This window comes from Ascaphus truei, chromosome 14 (assembly GCF_040206685.1).
Source record: "Ascaphus truei isolate aAscTru1 chromosome 14, aAscTru1.hap1, whole genome shotgun sequence".
Classification (NCBI taxonomy): domain Eukaryota; kingdom Metazoa; phylum Chordata; class Amphibia; order Anura; family Ascaphidae; genus Ascaphus; species Ascaphus truei.
This window is the reverse complement of record NC_134496.1, coordinates 19,493,183-19,509,314: the sequence shown is the minus strand read 5'-3', so window position 1 is coordinate 19,509,314 and position 16,132 is coordinate 19,493,183. Positions and strand designations below refer to the sequence as shown.

General features: G+C 49.6%; 2 protein-coding genes across 2 annotated transcripts in view; one reads left to right on the top strand and one right to left on the bottom strand.

Annotated features, from left to right (window-relative positions):
- The window catches only part of LOC142465742 (uncharacterized), an 87,569-nt gene that overhangs the window by 60,563 nt on the left and 10,874 nt on the right, over positions 1 to 16,132 (bottom strand). The window lies entirely within an intron of this gene.
- Positions 954 to 11,689, top strand: LOC142465739 (uncharacterized). Its single transcript, XM_075569997.1, has 4 exons — positions 954 to 1,110; positions 2,515 to 3,185; positions 4,223 to 4,531; positions 11,348 to 11,689. The coding sequence occupies exons 2-4, from the start codon at positions 2,519 to 2,521 to the stop codon at positions 11,611 to 11,613; spliced, it is 1,242 nt and encodes a 413-aa protein (XP_075426112.1). The 5' UTR covers positions 954 to 1,110; positions 2,515 to 2,518; the 3' UTR covers positions 11,614 to 11,689.

Here is a 16,132-nt window from a genome sequence, read left to right as displayed (position 1 = left end):
TGATTGTGTTAATTTGTCCAATTACATTTGAGCCCCTGAAATAAGGGGACTGTGTATGAAAATGGCTGCAATTCCTAAACGTCTCATACGGTATTTTTGTTAAAGCCCTTGAATGAAAGCTGAAAGTCTGCACTTCTATTGCATCTCGGTTGTTTCATTTCAAATCCATTGTGGTGGCGTACAGAGCCAAAATTATGAAAATTGTGTCAGTGTCCAATTATTTCAGGACCTAACTGTATATATATATATATATGTATAGTATATAGCAAGGAACAGTAGGCATTCCAGCAGGTAAGTCAATAGGGTGGGTGCAAATCCTGTATAGCAAATCCTGTATAGAGAAATAGGCAATACGATACAGTGTTGTGACGAATAGCAAAGGCAGCACTCCAAAGGTTGGTCAAAAAATATATTGTAATTAACAAGACATCATTCCAACGTTTCGGTCCGCGTGCGGGACCTTTATCAAGGTGATGTGTGATTGATAAAGGTCCCGCACGAAGGACCGAAACGTTGGAATGATGGCTTGTTAATTACAATATATTTTTTGACCAACCTTTGGAGTGCTGCCTTTGATATTCGTCACAACACGGTATCGTTTTGCCTATAAATATATATATATATAAAAATAATCATCTTCTAATTAGTATATATTTTTTCTTGTGTGTGTATATATTAGCCTCTTATAATCAGTATATATCTTTATATCTTTTGTGTGTATGTATACAAACCTGTTATAATCAGTATATATTTTTTATTCTCTGTGTGTGTGTGTGTGTGTGTGTCTATATAGACACACACACACACACACATTCTTGTCTTCTAATCAGTACACAGGGAGGTAGTAATTAGCCAAGCCAGCCTGTCTGTGTGTATAATGAGGGTTGCTTCTGATTGGCTGATGGTGATGTCACCCTGCATATGGGGGGGGGGGGGGTGGAAGGGGGAAGACACGTCTCTCGTCATTCGGTGTCACCCTCTGCCCACACAGACACAGGCACACACAAAGGCCATGCACACACAGTGACACACACAGAGGGCAGCCATGCACAGATGAGGGCACATTCACAGGGGCCCCTCTGCCAGCAGGGAGGGGAGCAGCTGTCACAGGTATGTGAATATACATATAACTACAGAATTATCCTACATTTCTATATTTAGCTGCCTGTCTCTGTATGTGTATATGTGTCTCTGCATGTGTATATGTACCTCTGCATGTGTATATGTATCTCTGCATGTGTATACGTATCTCTGCATGTGTATACGTATCTCTGCATGTGTATACGTATCTCTGCATGTGTATACGTATCTCTGCATGTGTATACGTATCTCTGCATGTGTATACGTATCTCTGCATGTGTATACGTATCTCTGCATGTGTATACGTATCTCTGCATGTGTATACGTATCTCTGCATGTGTATACGTATCTCTGCATGTGTATACGTATCTCTGCATGTGTATACGTATCTCTGCATGTGTATACGTATCTCTGCATGTGTATACGTATCTCTGCATGTGTATACGTACTTCTGCATGTGTATACGTACTTCTGCATGTGTATACGTACTTCTGCATGTGTATACGTACCTCTGCATGTGTATACGTACTTCTGCATGTGTATACGTACCTCTGCATGTGTATACGTACCTTTGCATGTGTATACGTATCTCTGCATGTGTATATAGTACGTAGCTCGGACTGTGTATGTGTAGCTCTGCATGTGCATATCTGTATCTGCTGTTAATGTATACATGTGTCTGTGTTATGTATGTGTCTCTACGTGTAGTGTGTCTGTTATTGTCTTTTATACATGTATGTATAGGTGTGTATTAATGGGGGTACAGTGATTTGATAATTACAGAAACATAATGACATTCAAGTAAGGAAAGACCAGAGCAAACACACATACAGCAGGTAATGAGGCCCTGATCCTGAGAGCTTACATTCTACAGGGAATAAGGGGAAATGTTGGAACATAAGGTGGGAGAGAGTATACATCAGGAAGGAGTATGGTCCAGCCCCACAGCCAGATCTATTAAGGTTTGGGGGTGTGGAGGTTAGGGGGTGTTAGTGTGGAATTCGATACCTATCTAGAATATCCGTACACACACACATATACACACAGACAGTGTGGCCTGTGCAGAATAGACCTTGCACACAGATGCACAAGTTCTAATGTTGTATAAACACCCCCATGTACTGGTTGTGTATGTGTGTGTGTGTGTTAGACAGGAGGGCAGACACAGAGATCGGATCTGTATCTGCTTACTGCAGCCTGGAGATGAATGAAAGGAGAGAGAGATGCAGGAGGGGAAAAGGGAAAGAGGGAAATACGGAAGCGGAGAAAGAGCAAGCGAGATGGAGAGAGCTGTACTGTGACAAAAGTGTGTGAGTTTGCCAGCCCTAGAGGTGGCAGGCTCTATCCCTGTGCCAACCCCGTAACCTGTGTGCCAACCCTAGAGCTGCCAATCTCCCTTCTCGCCTCTTACCCTCTTTCTCTCTCGATTTACAGCACCATGCCCCCTGTGCCCCTGGAAGATCGCTCAGCACCCCCGCCCCGTCCTCGCACCCTTCCCTTGCGCCCCGCCACCCTCTCCCGCCTGGCCCCTGAGGTCAGAGGTCTCCAGCCTGGGCACCGTGCCCCCTCCCACGCTGACCTCACCCTGCCTGGCCCCCTCCCTTCTCTCCACATCTCTCGCTGGCCCAGGGACCCCTGCTCCCGTCGAAGAGGGTCCCCTCCCTCCCCCCGTTCCCCTTCCTGCTTCCGCTGGGCCCTTCACCCCCTAAAATGTGGCTGCAGGGGTTGCTGGCGCCTTCTGCGTCCCCCCCGGAAATCTGTGGGCTCCTCCTGCAGCTGCGACCCCATTGTGACATTCGACCCTCAGTGGGGGGGCTCACGGGTCAGCTACGATGAAGAGGACGATTATAGTGTCCGCGCCATCTGGCCCGATGAGCTGGCACGCAAGATGATGTGCCAGGCCCGGGGCGGGACACTGGGGGGAGCACCCTTCCTACTGGACTGCAGGGGTCTGAAGGGTGGGGACCAGCCACCTCCTGCTCCTCCTCCCTTGAGCCCCCCCTTGTCTCCCCCATCCTCGGCTGGGGGATTGAACCCGCGACTTCAAGGCTTGTATCTACTGCTGGAGCCGTTGAGCGAGAGCGCGGATGGAGGGGAAGGGAGAGGTAAGTAACGGAGACGGGGGCAAAGTGAGAGGAAGGGAGGGGGGAAAAGGAGAGAGACAGGTGAGAGAGAGGAAAGGGATGGATGAGAGGAAAGGGATGGGTGAGAGAGAGGAAAGGGATGGGTGGGTGAGAGAGAGGAAAGGGATGGGTGGGAGGGAGCTAGAGGAAATGGAGGTGGGAGAGAGAAGGGAAGAAGGGAGGGGAGAGGACGATGAAGAGGTGAATGTGCTCACAAGTAATATTTTTATATGCTATATGCTATACTGTAGAGGGTTTTAGTCACCTTTTCACTCACCATAACCTTAATAAAAAAAAAAAAAAAAAAAAAAATATATGTATTTATTCTTGCGTATGCCTTTATTGCATAAAATGTGTATGGGAATGATACCATTATATCCTCCCTGGTGACATTACACGTGTTTGTGCAAGACACAGGTGAGGGCCACACCCAGCTCTAATTAGTCTTAATTAGTCTGTTTGGAGGAGTCAGAACATATACATGTTAAGGACAGACACGTGTGTTCATGATATAATCTAGTCCTCACGTGTGTTACTAACCAATGACTAACCAGTAAGCAGTCTGTAACTGGCTCAACATCTAGAGTCTGTCCCTCCCCCTGTAGGGTGACACAGCGACACAGACAGAAGGGAGCTATGAGTCTGTCCCTCCCTCCGCAGGGTGACACAGTGACACAGACAGAAGGGAGCTATGAGTCTGTCCCTCCCTCCGCAGGGTGACACAGTGACACAGACAGAAGGGAGCTATGAGTCTGTCCCTCCCCCCGGATGGTGACCTAGTGACACAGACAGAAGGGAGCTATGAGTCTGTCCCTCCCTCCGCAGGGTGACACAGTGACACAGACAGAAGGGAGCTATGAGTCTGTCCCTCCCTCCGCAGGGTGACACAGTGACACAGACAGAAGGAAGCTATGAGTCTGTCCCTCCCTCCGCAGGATGACACAGTGACACAGACAGAAGGGAGCTATGAGTCTGTCCGTCCCCCTGCAGGGTGACACAATGACACATTTGCTTTGCAGCCCCAGGTGCGCCCCCGGGACATGACAGCGTCATCTCAACAGAGGTGGCACCCGTGCTCCCGCTAACCCCTGACGTGGAGAAGGCCGAGCTGAGCCCCATCCTTCCTTTCCTCTACCTGGGCAACGAGAGGGATGCACAGGACCTGAGCCAGATGGTGACCCTTAACATCGGGCACGTCTTGAATGTCACCACCCATCTGCCCCTGTACCACGTCGAGTCCGGTGCTTTGCGCTACAAGAGACTGCCAGCCACTGACAACAGCAAGCAGGACCTCCGGCAGTACTTTGAGGAGGCCTTCGAGTTCATCGGTAGGTGTAAAACGCCCGGCTGCAGCGAGGACACAACAACACATGGGTTGTCCGAGGGTCGGCTTTTATTCAGCCTCAAAACATGACCAATAAAAAGAGCTTACTTTCATCGTAAACACCAAACAAAAAGTCCTGGACAGGACTGTGCCCTTTTGTCAGCAAAGCCCAGTCTTTAGTCCCGTTAGGGCTGTGCCCTCTGTAGGGTAAATTGTCTTGTAGGTAAAGGAGTTTTTTTTTTTTTTTGTAACACATTTTTATTGAAATTTAGTACAACATACAGAAAGCCAACATTACATTTCTTGTTTATAGGTATTAACAAATAAAATCAAAGAAATCGAAGGCGACACACTTGGGTAGGGGGTAAGGGGGAGGGGAGGTGTGTTGTATCGCCCTTTTATAATGCAGATCCCTAAATCTTGCTCATGGAGTCTTATTCCCTGCACGGTCCCGCTTCTTTCTAATCTCAGAGCCAAATCTATTCTACTGGACTTCAGTTTTAAAGCTCACTGCTCTCCGTCAAATGAGAACGCATCTATTTCTATCATAGCAAAATTGTGGCTATACTCGCCCCTGGAATATCCGTTTGGGCTAGCCACGGTAACCACACTTTTTCAAAGTTAGTGCCAGTATCATTAACAAAAACTTGTTCATTTTTCCATCTGGCAGACAAACCAAATTCTGATCCGAATCTTAGGAATTTCTTTTTGTTTCCATAATGCTGCGATCTCGCATCTCGTTGCCATTGCAAAATGTGCAATTAGTTTGCTTTCAACCCTGTGTCCGTCTATTTAGGAGAAATAGCCAGGGGTCCATTGCAATAGTGGGGCCCAAAATCCTCTGCAGCCAATCCCTAATTTTCTCCCAGAGAGATGCAACCTGAGGGCAAGGCCACAGCATGGAAAAGGAGGTTTTGATAGTCCAGCGGTCTCACAGAGAGTTTAGTCAAAACCATCTATGTAAACAGACCTTCTTCCAGGGTTTCCTCCTCTCCTCCTCCTGGATGTGTGACCTTGTTCCAGGGTTTCCTCCTCTCCTCCTCCTGGATGTGTGACCTTGTTCCAGGGTTTCCTCCTCACCTCCTCCTGGATGTGTGACCTTGTTCCAGGGTTTCCTCCTCTCCTCCTGGATATGTGACCTTGTCCCAGGGTTTCCTCCTCTCCTCCGGGATGTGTAACCTTGTTCCAGGGTTTCTTCCTCTCCTCCTGGATGTGTGACCTTGTTCCAGGGTTTCCTCCTCTCCTCCTGTATGTGTGACCTTGTTCCAGGGTTTCCTCCTCTCTTCCTGGATGTGTCACCTTGTTCCAGGGTTTCCTCCTCTCCTCCTCCTGGATGTGTGACCTTGTTCCAGGGTTTCCTCCTCTCCTCCTCCTGGATGTGTGACCTTGTTCCAGGGTTTCCTCCTCTCCTCCTGGATGTGTGACCGTGTTGCAGGGTTTCCTCCTCTCCTCCTGGATGTGTGACCTTGTTCCAGAGTTTCCTCCTCTCCTCCTGGATGTGTGACCTTGTTCCAGGGTTTCCTCCTCTCCTCTTCCTGGATGTGTGACCTTGTTCCAGGGTTTCCTCCTCTCCTCCTGGATGTGTGAGTTTGTTCCAGGGTTTCCTCCTCTCCTCTTCCTGGATGTGTGACCTTGTTCCAGGGTTTCCTCCTCTCCTCCTGGATGTGTGAGTTTGTTCCAGGGTTTCCTCCTCTCCTCCTGGATATGTGACCTTGTTCTAGGGTTTCCTCCTCTCCTCCTGGATGTGTAACCTTGTTCCAGGGTTTCCTCCTCTCCTCCTGTATGTGTGACCTTGTTCCAGGGTTTCCTCCTCTCTTCCTGGATGTGTCACCTTGTTCCAGGGTTTCCTCCTCTCCTCCTCCTGGATGTGTGACCTTGTTCCAGGGTTTCCTCCTCTCCTGGATGTGTGACCTTGTTCCAGGGTTTCCTCCTCTCCTCCTTGATGTGTGACCTTGTTCCAGGGTTTCCTCCTCCCTCCTCCTGGATGTGTGACCTTGTTCCAGGGTTTCCTCTCCTCCTCCTGGATATGTGACCTTGTTCCAGGGTTTCCTCCTCTCCTCCTGCATGTGTGACCTTGTTCCAGGGTTTCCTCCTCTCCTCCTGGATGTGTGACCTTGTTCCAGGGTTTCCTCCTCTCCTCCTTGATGTGTGACCTTGTTCCAGGGTTTCCTCTCCTCCTCCTGGATGTGTGACCTTGTTCCAGGGTTTCCTTTCATCTCCTCTCCAGGATGTGTGACCTTGTTCCAGGGTTTCCTCCTCTCCTCCTGCATGTGTGACCTTGTTCCAGGGTTTCCTCCTCTCCTCCTGGATGTGTGACCTTGTTCCAGGGTTTCCTCCTCTCCTGGATATGTGACCTTGTTCCAGGGTTCCCTCCTCTCCTCCTGGATGTGTGACCTTGTTCCAGGGTTTCCTCCTCCCCTCCTGGATGTGTGACCTTGTTCCAGGGTTTCCTCCTCTCCTCCTCCTGCATGTGTGACCTTGTTCCAGGGTTTCCTCCTCTCCTCCTCCTGCACGTGTGACCTTGTTCCAGGGTTTCCTCCTCTCCTCCTGGATGTGTGACATTGTTCCAGGGTTTCCTCCTCTCCTCCTGGATGTGTGACCTTGTTCCAGGGTTTCCTCCTCTCCTCCTGGATGTGTGACCTTGTTCCAGGGTTTCTTCCTCTCCTCCTCCTGGATGTGTGACCTTGTTCCAGGGTTTCCTCCTCTCCTCCTGGATGTGTGACCTTGTTCCAGGGTTTCCTCCTCTCCTCCTGGATGTGTGACCTTGTCCCAGGGTTTCCTCCTCTCCTGGATGTGTGACCTTGTTCCAGGGTTTCCTCCTCTCCTCCGGGATGTGTGACCTTGTTCCAGGGTTTCCTCCTCTCCTCCTGGATGTGTGACCTTGTTCCAGGGTTTCCTCTTCTCCTCCTGGATATATGTGACCTTGTTCTAGGGTTTCCTCCTCTCCTCCTGGATGTGTGACCTTGTTCCAGGGTTTCCTCCTCTCCTCCTGGATGTGTGACCTTGTTCCAGGGTTTCCTCCTCTCCTCCTGGATGTGTGACCTTGTTCCAGGGTTTCCTCCTCTCCTCCTGGATGTGTGACCTTGTTCCAGGGTTTCCTCCTCTCCTCCTGGATGTGTGACCTTGTTCCAGGGTTTCCTCCTCTCCTGGATGTGTGACCTTGTTCCAGGGTTTCCTCCTCTCATCCTCCTGCATGTGTGACCTTGTTCCAGGGTTTCCTCCTCTCCTCCTTGATGTGTGACCTTGTTCCAGGGTTTCCTCCTCCCTCCTCCTGGATGTGTAACCTTGTTCCAGGGTTTCCTCTCCTCCTCCTGGATGTGTGACCTTGTTCCAGAGTTTCCTCCTCTCCTCCTGGATGTGTGACCTTGTTCCAGGGTTTCCTCCTCTCCTCTTCCTGGATGTGTGACCTTGTTCCAGGGTTTCCTCCTCTCCTCCTGGATGTGTGACTTTGTTCCAGGGTTTCCTCCTCTCCTCCTGGATATGTGACCTTGTTCTAGGGTTTCCTCCTCTCCTCCTGGATGTGTAACCTTGTTCCAGGGTTTCCTCCTCTCCTCCTGTATGTGTGACCTTGTTCCAGGGTTTCCTCCTCTCTTCCTGGATGTGTCACCTTGTTCCAGGGTTTCCTCCTCTCCTCCTCCTGGATGTGTGACCATGTTCCAGGGTTTCCTCCTCTCCTCCTCCTGGATGTGTGACCTTGTTCCATGGTTTCATCCTCTCCTCCTGGATGTGTGACCTTGTTCCAGGGTTTCCTCCTCTCCTCCTCCTGGATATGTGACCTTGTTCCAGGGTTTCCTCCTCTCCTGGATGTGTGACCTTGTTCCAGGGTTTCCTCCTCTCCTCCTTGATGTGTGACCTTGTTCCAGGGTTTCCTCCTCCCTCCTCCTGGATGTGTGACCTTGTTCCAGGGTTTCCTCTCCTCCTCCTGGATATGTGACCTTGTTCCAGGGTTTCCTCCTCTCCTCCTGCATGTGTGACCTTGTTCCAGGGTTTCCTCCTCTCCTCCTGGATGTGTGACCTTGTTCCAGGGTTTCCTCCTCTCCTCCTTGATGTGTGACCTTGTTCCAGGGTTTCCTCTCCTCCTCCTGGATGTGTGACCTTGTTCCAGGGTTTCCTTTCATCTCCTCTCCAGGATGTGTGACCTTGTTCCAGGGTTTCCTCCTCTCCTCCTGCATGTGTGACCTTGTTCCAGGGTTTCCTCCTCTCCTCCTGGATGTGTGACCTTGTTCCAGGGTTTCCTCCTCTCCTGGATATGTGACCTTGTTCCAGGGTTCCCTCCTCTCCTCCTGGATGTGTGACCTTGTTCCAGGGTTTCCTCCTCTCCTCCTCCTGCATGTGTGACCTTGTTCCAGGGTTTCCTCCTCTCCTCCTGGATGTATGACCTTGTTCCAGGATTTCCTCCCCTCCTCCTGGATGTGTGACCTTGTTCCAGGATTTCCTCCCCTCCTCCTGGATGTGTGACCTTGTTCCTGGGTTTCCTCCTCTCCTCCTCCTGGGTGTGTGACCTTGTTCCAGGGTTTCCTCCTCCCCTCCTGGATGTGTGACCTTGTTCCAGGGTTTCATCCTCTCCTCCTCCTGCATGTGTGACCTTGTTCCAGGGTTTCCTCCTCTCCTCCTCCTGCACGTGTGACCTTGTTCCAGGGTTTACTCCTCTCCTCCTGGATGTGTGACATTGTTCCAGGGTTTCCTCCTCTCCTCCTGGATGTGTGACCTTGTTCCAGGGTTTCCTCCTCTCCTCCTGGATGTGTGACCTTGTTCCAGGGTTTCCTCCTCTCCTCCTCCTGGATGTGTGACCTTGTTCCAGGGTTTCCTCCTCTCCTCCTGGATGTGTGACCTTGTTCCAGGGTTTCCTCCTCTCCTCCTGGATGTGTGACCTTGTCCCAGGGTTTCCTCCTCTCCTGGATGTGTGACCTTGTTCCAGGGTTTCCTCCTCTCCTCCGGGATGTGTGACCTTGTTCCAGGGTTTCCTCCTCTCCTCCTGGATGTGTGACCTTGTTCCAGGGTTTCCTCTTCTCCTCCTGGATATATGTGACCTTGTTCTAGGGTTTCCTCCTCTCCTCCTGGATGTGTGACCTTGTTCCAGGGTTTCCTCCTCTCCTCCTGTATGTGTGACCTTGTTCCAGGGTTTCCTCCTCTCCTCCTGGATGTGTGACCTTGTTCCAGGGTTTCCTCCTCTCCTCCTGGATGTGTGACCTTGTTCCAGGGTTTCCTCCTCTCCTCCTGGATGTGTGACCTTGTTCCAGGGTTTCCTCCTCTCCTGGATGTGTGACCTTGTTCCAGGGTTTCCTCCTCTCATCCTCCTGCATGTGTGACCTTGTTCCAGGGTTTCCTCCTCTCCTCCTTGATGTGTGACCTTGTTCCAGGGTTTCCTCCTCCCTCCTCCTGGATGTGTGACCTTGTTCCAGGGTTTCCTTTCATCTCCTCTCCAGGATGTGTGACCTTGTCCCAGGGTTTCCTCCTCTCCTCCTCCTGTATGTGTGACCTTGTTCCAGGGTTTCCTCCTCTCCTCCTGCATGTGTGACCTTGTTCCAGGGTTTCCTCCTCTCCTCCTGGATGTGTGACCTTGTTCCAGGGTTTCCTCCTCTCCTCCTGGATGTGTGACCTTGTTCCAGGGTTTCCTCCTCTCCTCCTCCTGCATGTGTGACCTTGTTCCAGGGTTTCCTCCTCTCCTCCTGGATATGTGACCTTGTTCCAGGGTTTCCTTCTCTCCTCCTGGATGTGTGACCTTGTTCCAGGGTTTCCTCCTCTCCTCCTGGATGTGTGACCTTGTTCCAGGGTTTCCTCCTCTCCTCCTCCTGGATGTGTGACCTTGTTCCAGGGTTTCCTCCTCTCCTCCTGGATGTGTGACCTTGTTCCAGGGTTTCCTCCTCTCCTCCTCCTGGATGTGTGACCTTGTTCCAGGGTTTCCTCCTCTCCTCCTCCTGGATGTGTGACCTTGTTCCAGGGTTTCCTCCTGTCCTCCTAGATGTGTGACCTTGTTCCAGGGTTTCCTCCTCTCCTCCTGGATGTGTGACCTTGTTCCAGGGTTTCCTCCTCTCCTCCTGGATGTGTGACCTTGTTCCAGGGTTTCCTCCTCTCCTCCTCCTGGATGTGTAACCTTGTTCCAGGGTTTCCTCCTCTCCTCCTGGATGTGTGACCTTGTTCCAGGGTTTCCGCCTCTCCTCCTGGATGTGTGACCTTGTTCCAGGGTCTCCTCCTCTCCTCCTGGATGTGTGACCTTTTTCCAGGGTCTCCTCCTCTCCTCTCCAGGATGTGTGACCTTGTTCCAGGGTTTCCTCCTCTCCTCTCCAGGATGTGTGCTCCTGGTTCACCTGGAACCCAGACTGACCGGAGAGCTAGGCTTTTAAAGCCCTCTAACGAGCCAGCTGGGAACAGGCGTGGGACGGGAACGAGATTTAACCTGTTCACTGCTGGACTTAGCAGCTATACACACGTTTGATAGCTAGACAGGGAATCTAACCTGTCACACGCTCACTCTAAGAGTGTGCCTCCTATAGGAGTGTCCTTCTGTGTGAGAGCATCTCCCTATAAGGGTGTCCTCCCTACAATAGAGTTCCCCCTGTATAAGAGCACTAATCTAGCAATCATACCCTCTAAGAGTTTCCTCCTCCATAAGAGCAACCGCACCTATAAGGTTTCCCCCCCACCCCTCCAAAAAAAGAGTCCCCCCTAAAAGAAAGTGACCCCTTTATGGAAGAGGCTCCCCCTCTCAATAAGAGTTTTTAATAAAGAGTAAATCCATTAAACATGTCATCAGGTCACTTTGCTCCTATGTGGGACTGACCCTTTAATTGTGATGTTATCTCTTTGTTCTCCTGTGCAGAAGAGGCTCAGCAGGAAGGAAAGGGGGTGCTGATCCACTGCCAGGCAGGGATCTCTCGCTCAGCCACCATCGTCATCGCGTACCTGATGAAGCACACCCTGATGACAGTGGGAGACGCTTATAAGTTCGTGAAAGGGAAGCGCCCGATCATCTCCCCCAACTTGAACTTCATGGGGCAACTGCTGGAGTTTGAATCGGACCTAAATGCTGGGGTCACACCGCGGATCCTTACCCCAAAACTGAGGGGCGTGGAGACAGAGGTGTGAGGGAGGGGAGAGAGAAGGGAAAGGGGGAGGGAGAGATGAGGAAGGGAGAAAAGAAGGCGGGGAAGAAATGAGAGGTGGTGGGGGAGCGAAAGAAGAGGGGGTGGGGGGAGCGGAGAGGAGGGGGTGAGAGGAGGATAGGGAGACGGAATTATCAATGAAGGAATAGGAACCTGCGAAGATGTATATAAAAAAATAACCGCAGCTTCAGACCCCGAAGGACCCGCAACCTCATACCCCCCCAACCACAGGACCCGTAACCTCATATCCCACAACCGCAGCCTCCGACCCCGCAGGACCCGCAACCTCATACCCCCCAACCTCAGACCCCGCAAGTCCCTCAGACCCCGCAGGATCCGCAGCCTCAGACCCAGCAGATCCCGCAGCCTCAGATCCCGCAGCCTCAGACCCAGCAGATCCCGCAGCCTCAGACCCTGCAGATCCCGCAGCCTCAGACCCAGCAGATCCTGCAGCCTCAGACCCTGCAGATCCCGCAGCCTCAGACCCTGCAGATCCCGCAGCCTCAGACCCTGCAGATCCCGCAGCCTCAGACCCTGCAGATCTCGCAGCCTCAGACCCTGCAGATCCCGCAGCCTCAGACCCTGCAGATCCCGCAGCCTCAGACCCAGCAGACCCCACAGCCTCAGATCCCGCAGCCTCAGACCCAGCAGATCCCGCAGCCTCAGACCCTGCAGATCCCGCAGCCTCAGACCCAGCAGATCCCGCAGCCTCAGACCCTGCAGATCCCGCAGCCTCAGACCCTGCAGATCCCGCAGCCTCAGACCCTGCAGATCCCGCAGCCTCAGACCCTGCAGATCCCGCAGCCTCAGACCCTGCAGACCCCACAGCCTCAGACCCCGCATTGTGAATGGTTAAATGGGGGAACATCTGGGAACAAAAGTTCAAGTTTGTTTAATTTTTATTGAAGAGACAATTTTTTTTAAATGATTTAAATACCGGAAATAACCGCGTGCAATAATGATGTTATCATATGGCGTTTTGTATTATATAGGGCACCCTTCATTCCTGATGCCCCCTGTACCCCGTGGAGTAGTATCTCTCTTACCTGTGTCTTAAATCACTGCTCAGATATTCCATGAGGGAAACCGCATTACCTCGGGCATTAAATACCCCTCCAAACACTGTGAAGCCGGGGCAGTCTCGCTGACTCCCCCTGTGGGCTGGAGGGGGTAGTTATAAGGTCCTGCCTGTACTCCTCCCCTCCCCCTCTTATGACCCCCTGAATTTTATCCGGGGAACGAATAGTCTTTATTTATTGGACAAACTGAACTATTTATTGAAATAAAGTCTTTTTTTATACAGAGACTGCTTGTATATATTATATATATTTATAATATGTGAATGGAGAGATTGCGGGGGCGGGGAGAGCGATATGTCCATCAAGTTTAACCTCTGCTAAACCCAGATGACAGATACTTATTCTATATTTGTATTTACAGTATATTGATCCAGAGGAAGGCAAACAAAAAACCCCAGTGACACATCATTAGATGATATCTCATAAGGGGAAAAATAAATTCCTTCCTAACTCCAAATATTGTCAATCGGATTACTCCCTGGATCAACATCCTTCCCATATTTACATATTTGGTATATCCCTGTATACCTTCCCTTTCTAAAAAGATGTCCAACTTTTTTTGAACATATCTATATTATCTGCCATCACAGTTTCCATGAGTAATGAATCCCACATTGTAACTGCTCTTACTGTAAAGAACCCTTTCTTTTGTTGCTGGTGAAATATACGCACAAACACACACACACACACACACACACACATATATATATATATATATATATTGTGATGCCCACACCACGTTGTAGCATCTTTTAGTCCCAGATAAAGGCAGAAAACGCTGTATCTCTTACATGGGGTTTGTTTACAGGGATTAAATCATGCTAAAAGGCCCACCCTCCCTTTAAATCAAAACAACACATCAAAATAACACCTATTCCCTTTAGAGAAAACGAATTCAACTTGGCTTTAGCCCTTGCTAACTGGATGGCCATATAAGCTGGTTCCCAAGGCAAAACATGCCTTGTTTTTTCTTATCTGTCAGTCCTTTTGAGTAGACGTCACTGCTTCAGCAGGGTCTCCTCCTTTCTTCCTAGAAGAACTCAGCATCACGTTGAGCCCAGAGAAGCTCCTCTGTAGGTCCTCTGTACCAGCTTCCTTAGCTGGGGAGCCCTTCCTATCTCCCCCCTTCTCTGGGGAAAACAGTCACTCACTCTGTGACTCAGAAGTGTCTCTCTGGCAACATCTCTGTAGTCACTACCTGACTATTCAGACCAGGCTGATTAGCTTCAGCTGAACTAGCTACTCTAAAGATTAACTGTCTGAGAGCTGAAAAATCAAATTCTAGCCGCTAGAGGGCAGTGATGGTATCACATATCTCTCCCCCCAGCGAAACATTGTCCTGTGAGCGGCCCGTGCCCTATTCCCGTGCACCAACCTCTTTGTCAGATATGTCTGACATCCACCTCTTCTTTTCCTTGCCTTCCTGTTGAAGAGTCCTTCAGGGCAAGTACTAGGCCTTCTGGGCCTGCAGTTCATGAAGATGTACCTCCATCTTTTTCCTCGTGTGCTCAGAGTCTCCTTAATATCTTTGGTTTCTGCCTGCAGGATAGGTGAAGGCTTAGTTAACCCTTGCTCCAATGGTTCAGCCTTTACAATCTCGTTTTTTATTGGGGTAGTGTCTCCAATTACTACTGTACCCTTGTCTTCATGGACCTTGGTTTCCATGGCATCCAGACGCTGGGGCATGGCCAATTCCTTTTCCTGTAGTGGAGACACTTTTGTATTACTGTTCTGGAGAACCTCTCCCTGTTTTAACTCTACCGTCTAAAACAAGAAACAAAAAAGTCCAGAGCAACATCCAATGTGACAAAAATACACAGTGAAATACCTATATATCTCATGAAAAAAAGCGTAATTTAGTTAACCCTTTGGCCTAAGCGTATAAGCCTGCGAACCACTTTCAAGGCATAACCATAATATCGCAGGTCCTAACACTAACTGGTTAAAATCCTTATTTACCTCTATAATTAAAGGAAGGATGGTCTTGGCATTTAACCTGTCGCAGATAAAGGCAGGAAACGCTGTATCTCTTACATGGGGTTTATTTACAGGGATTAAATCATATGCCAACAGGCCCATCGTCCCTTTAAATCAAAACAACACATAAAAATAACACCTATTCCCTTTAGGGAAAACAAACTCAACTTGGCTTTAGCCCTTGCTAACTGGATGGCCAGCTAAGCTGGTTCTCAAGCCAACACATACCCTGGCATATGCCACAGTGTAACACAGTCCCTGCATACACCAATAAAGTGTTTTTGCTTATCTGTCAGTCCTTTGGAGTAGACGTCGCCTCTTCAGCACAGTCTCTCCTTCTTTCTTCCTAGGGGAACTCAGCCCCACGTTGAGCCCAGAGAAACTCCTCTGTAGGTCCTCTGTACAAGCTTCCGCAGCTGGGGAGCACTTTCTATCTCCCCCTTTCTCTGGGGAAAACAGTCTCTCACTCTGTGACTCTCTCAGCAGTTTCTCTCTGGCAGCATGGCTGTAGTCACTTCCTGACTATTCAGACCAGGCTGATTAGCTTCAGCTGAACTAGCTACTCTAAAGATTAACTCTCTGAGAGCTGAAAAGTCCTATTCTAGCCCCTAGAGGGCAGTGATGGTATCACAATATATATATATATATATATATATATATATATATATATATATATATATATATATATATATATATATATGAGAAAAAGAGAAAAGAAGCGCCCGATCCTTGTGTAAAATCAGATGAACAAAGTTTTAATATCTCATGGACAAGACAAATGCACACTTACAATTTGTCTGATAAAATAAAGCATGTTATGGGACCTGCCCATGCACCAACTGAGGACTCCTCGGTCTCTTCTTTGTGTGTGAGTGTCAGTATTGGCTCCAAAAAGGATGTTGCTGTCAGCTGCTGTCTCCAGGGGAGTAATCCTTAGTGTTTGTGAGCACTCAATCTCCACATGCAGCTGCCATTTAGCCTTTCTTCTCACACTTGAAACCGGAAAAAAATCTTCAGGCAAGTCCTTGCCTCCTCACGCTGGTGCTGAGAGCTGCCCTGTCACTGTAGGCTCACTGCCAGATATCCCTACGCGTTTCTTCCGACTCTGCGGATTTCATCATATATATACTGTAACATGGCGGCCTCGCGGCAGGGTCAGTAAGATGCTAGACACGGTATGTAACTTTAAATGTAGTGGTTTATTAGCCACAAACAAATAAACTCCGGGTGCACTGTCCCTTTAAGAAAACCAAATCATAGAAAATAAACACCTATTCCCTTTAGGGAAAGCTAACTACACCATAGCTTTCGCCCTCACTAACTGCATGGCCAGCTAACCTGGTTCCCAAGCCAAAAACATACCCTGGCATATGCCACAGTGTAACACAGTCTCTGCATACAATAATAAGGGTTTTGCTTATCTTAGTCCTTTTTGGAGCAGACGTG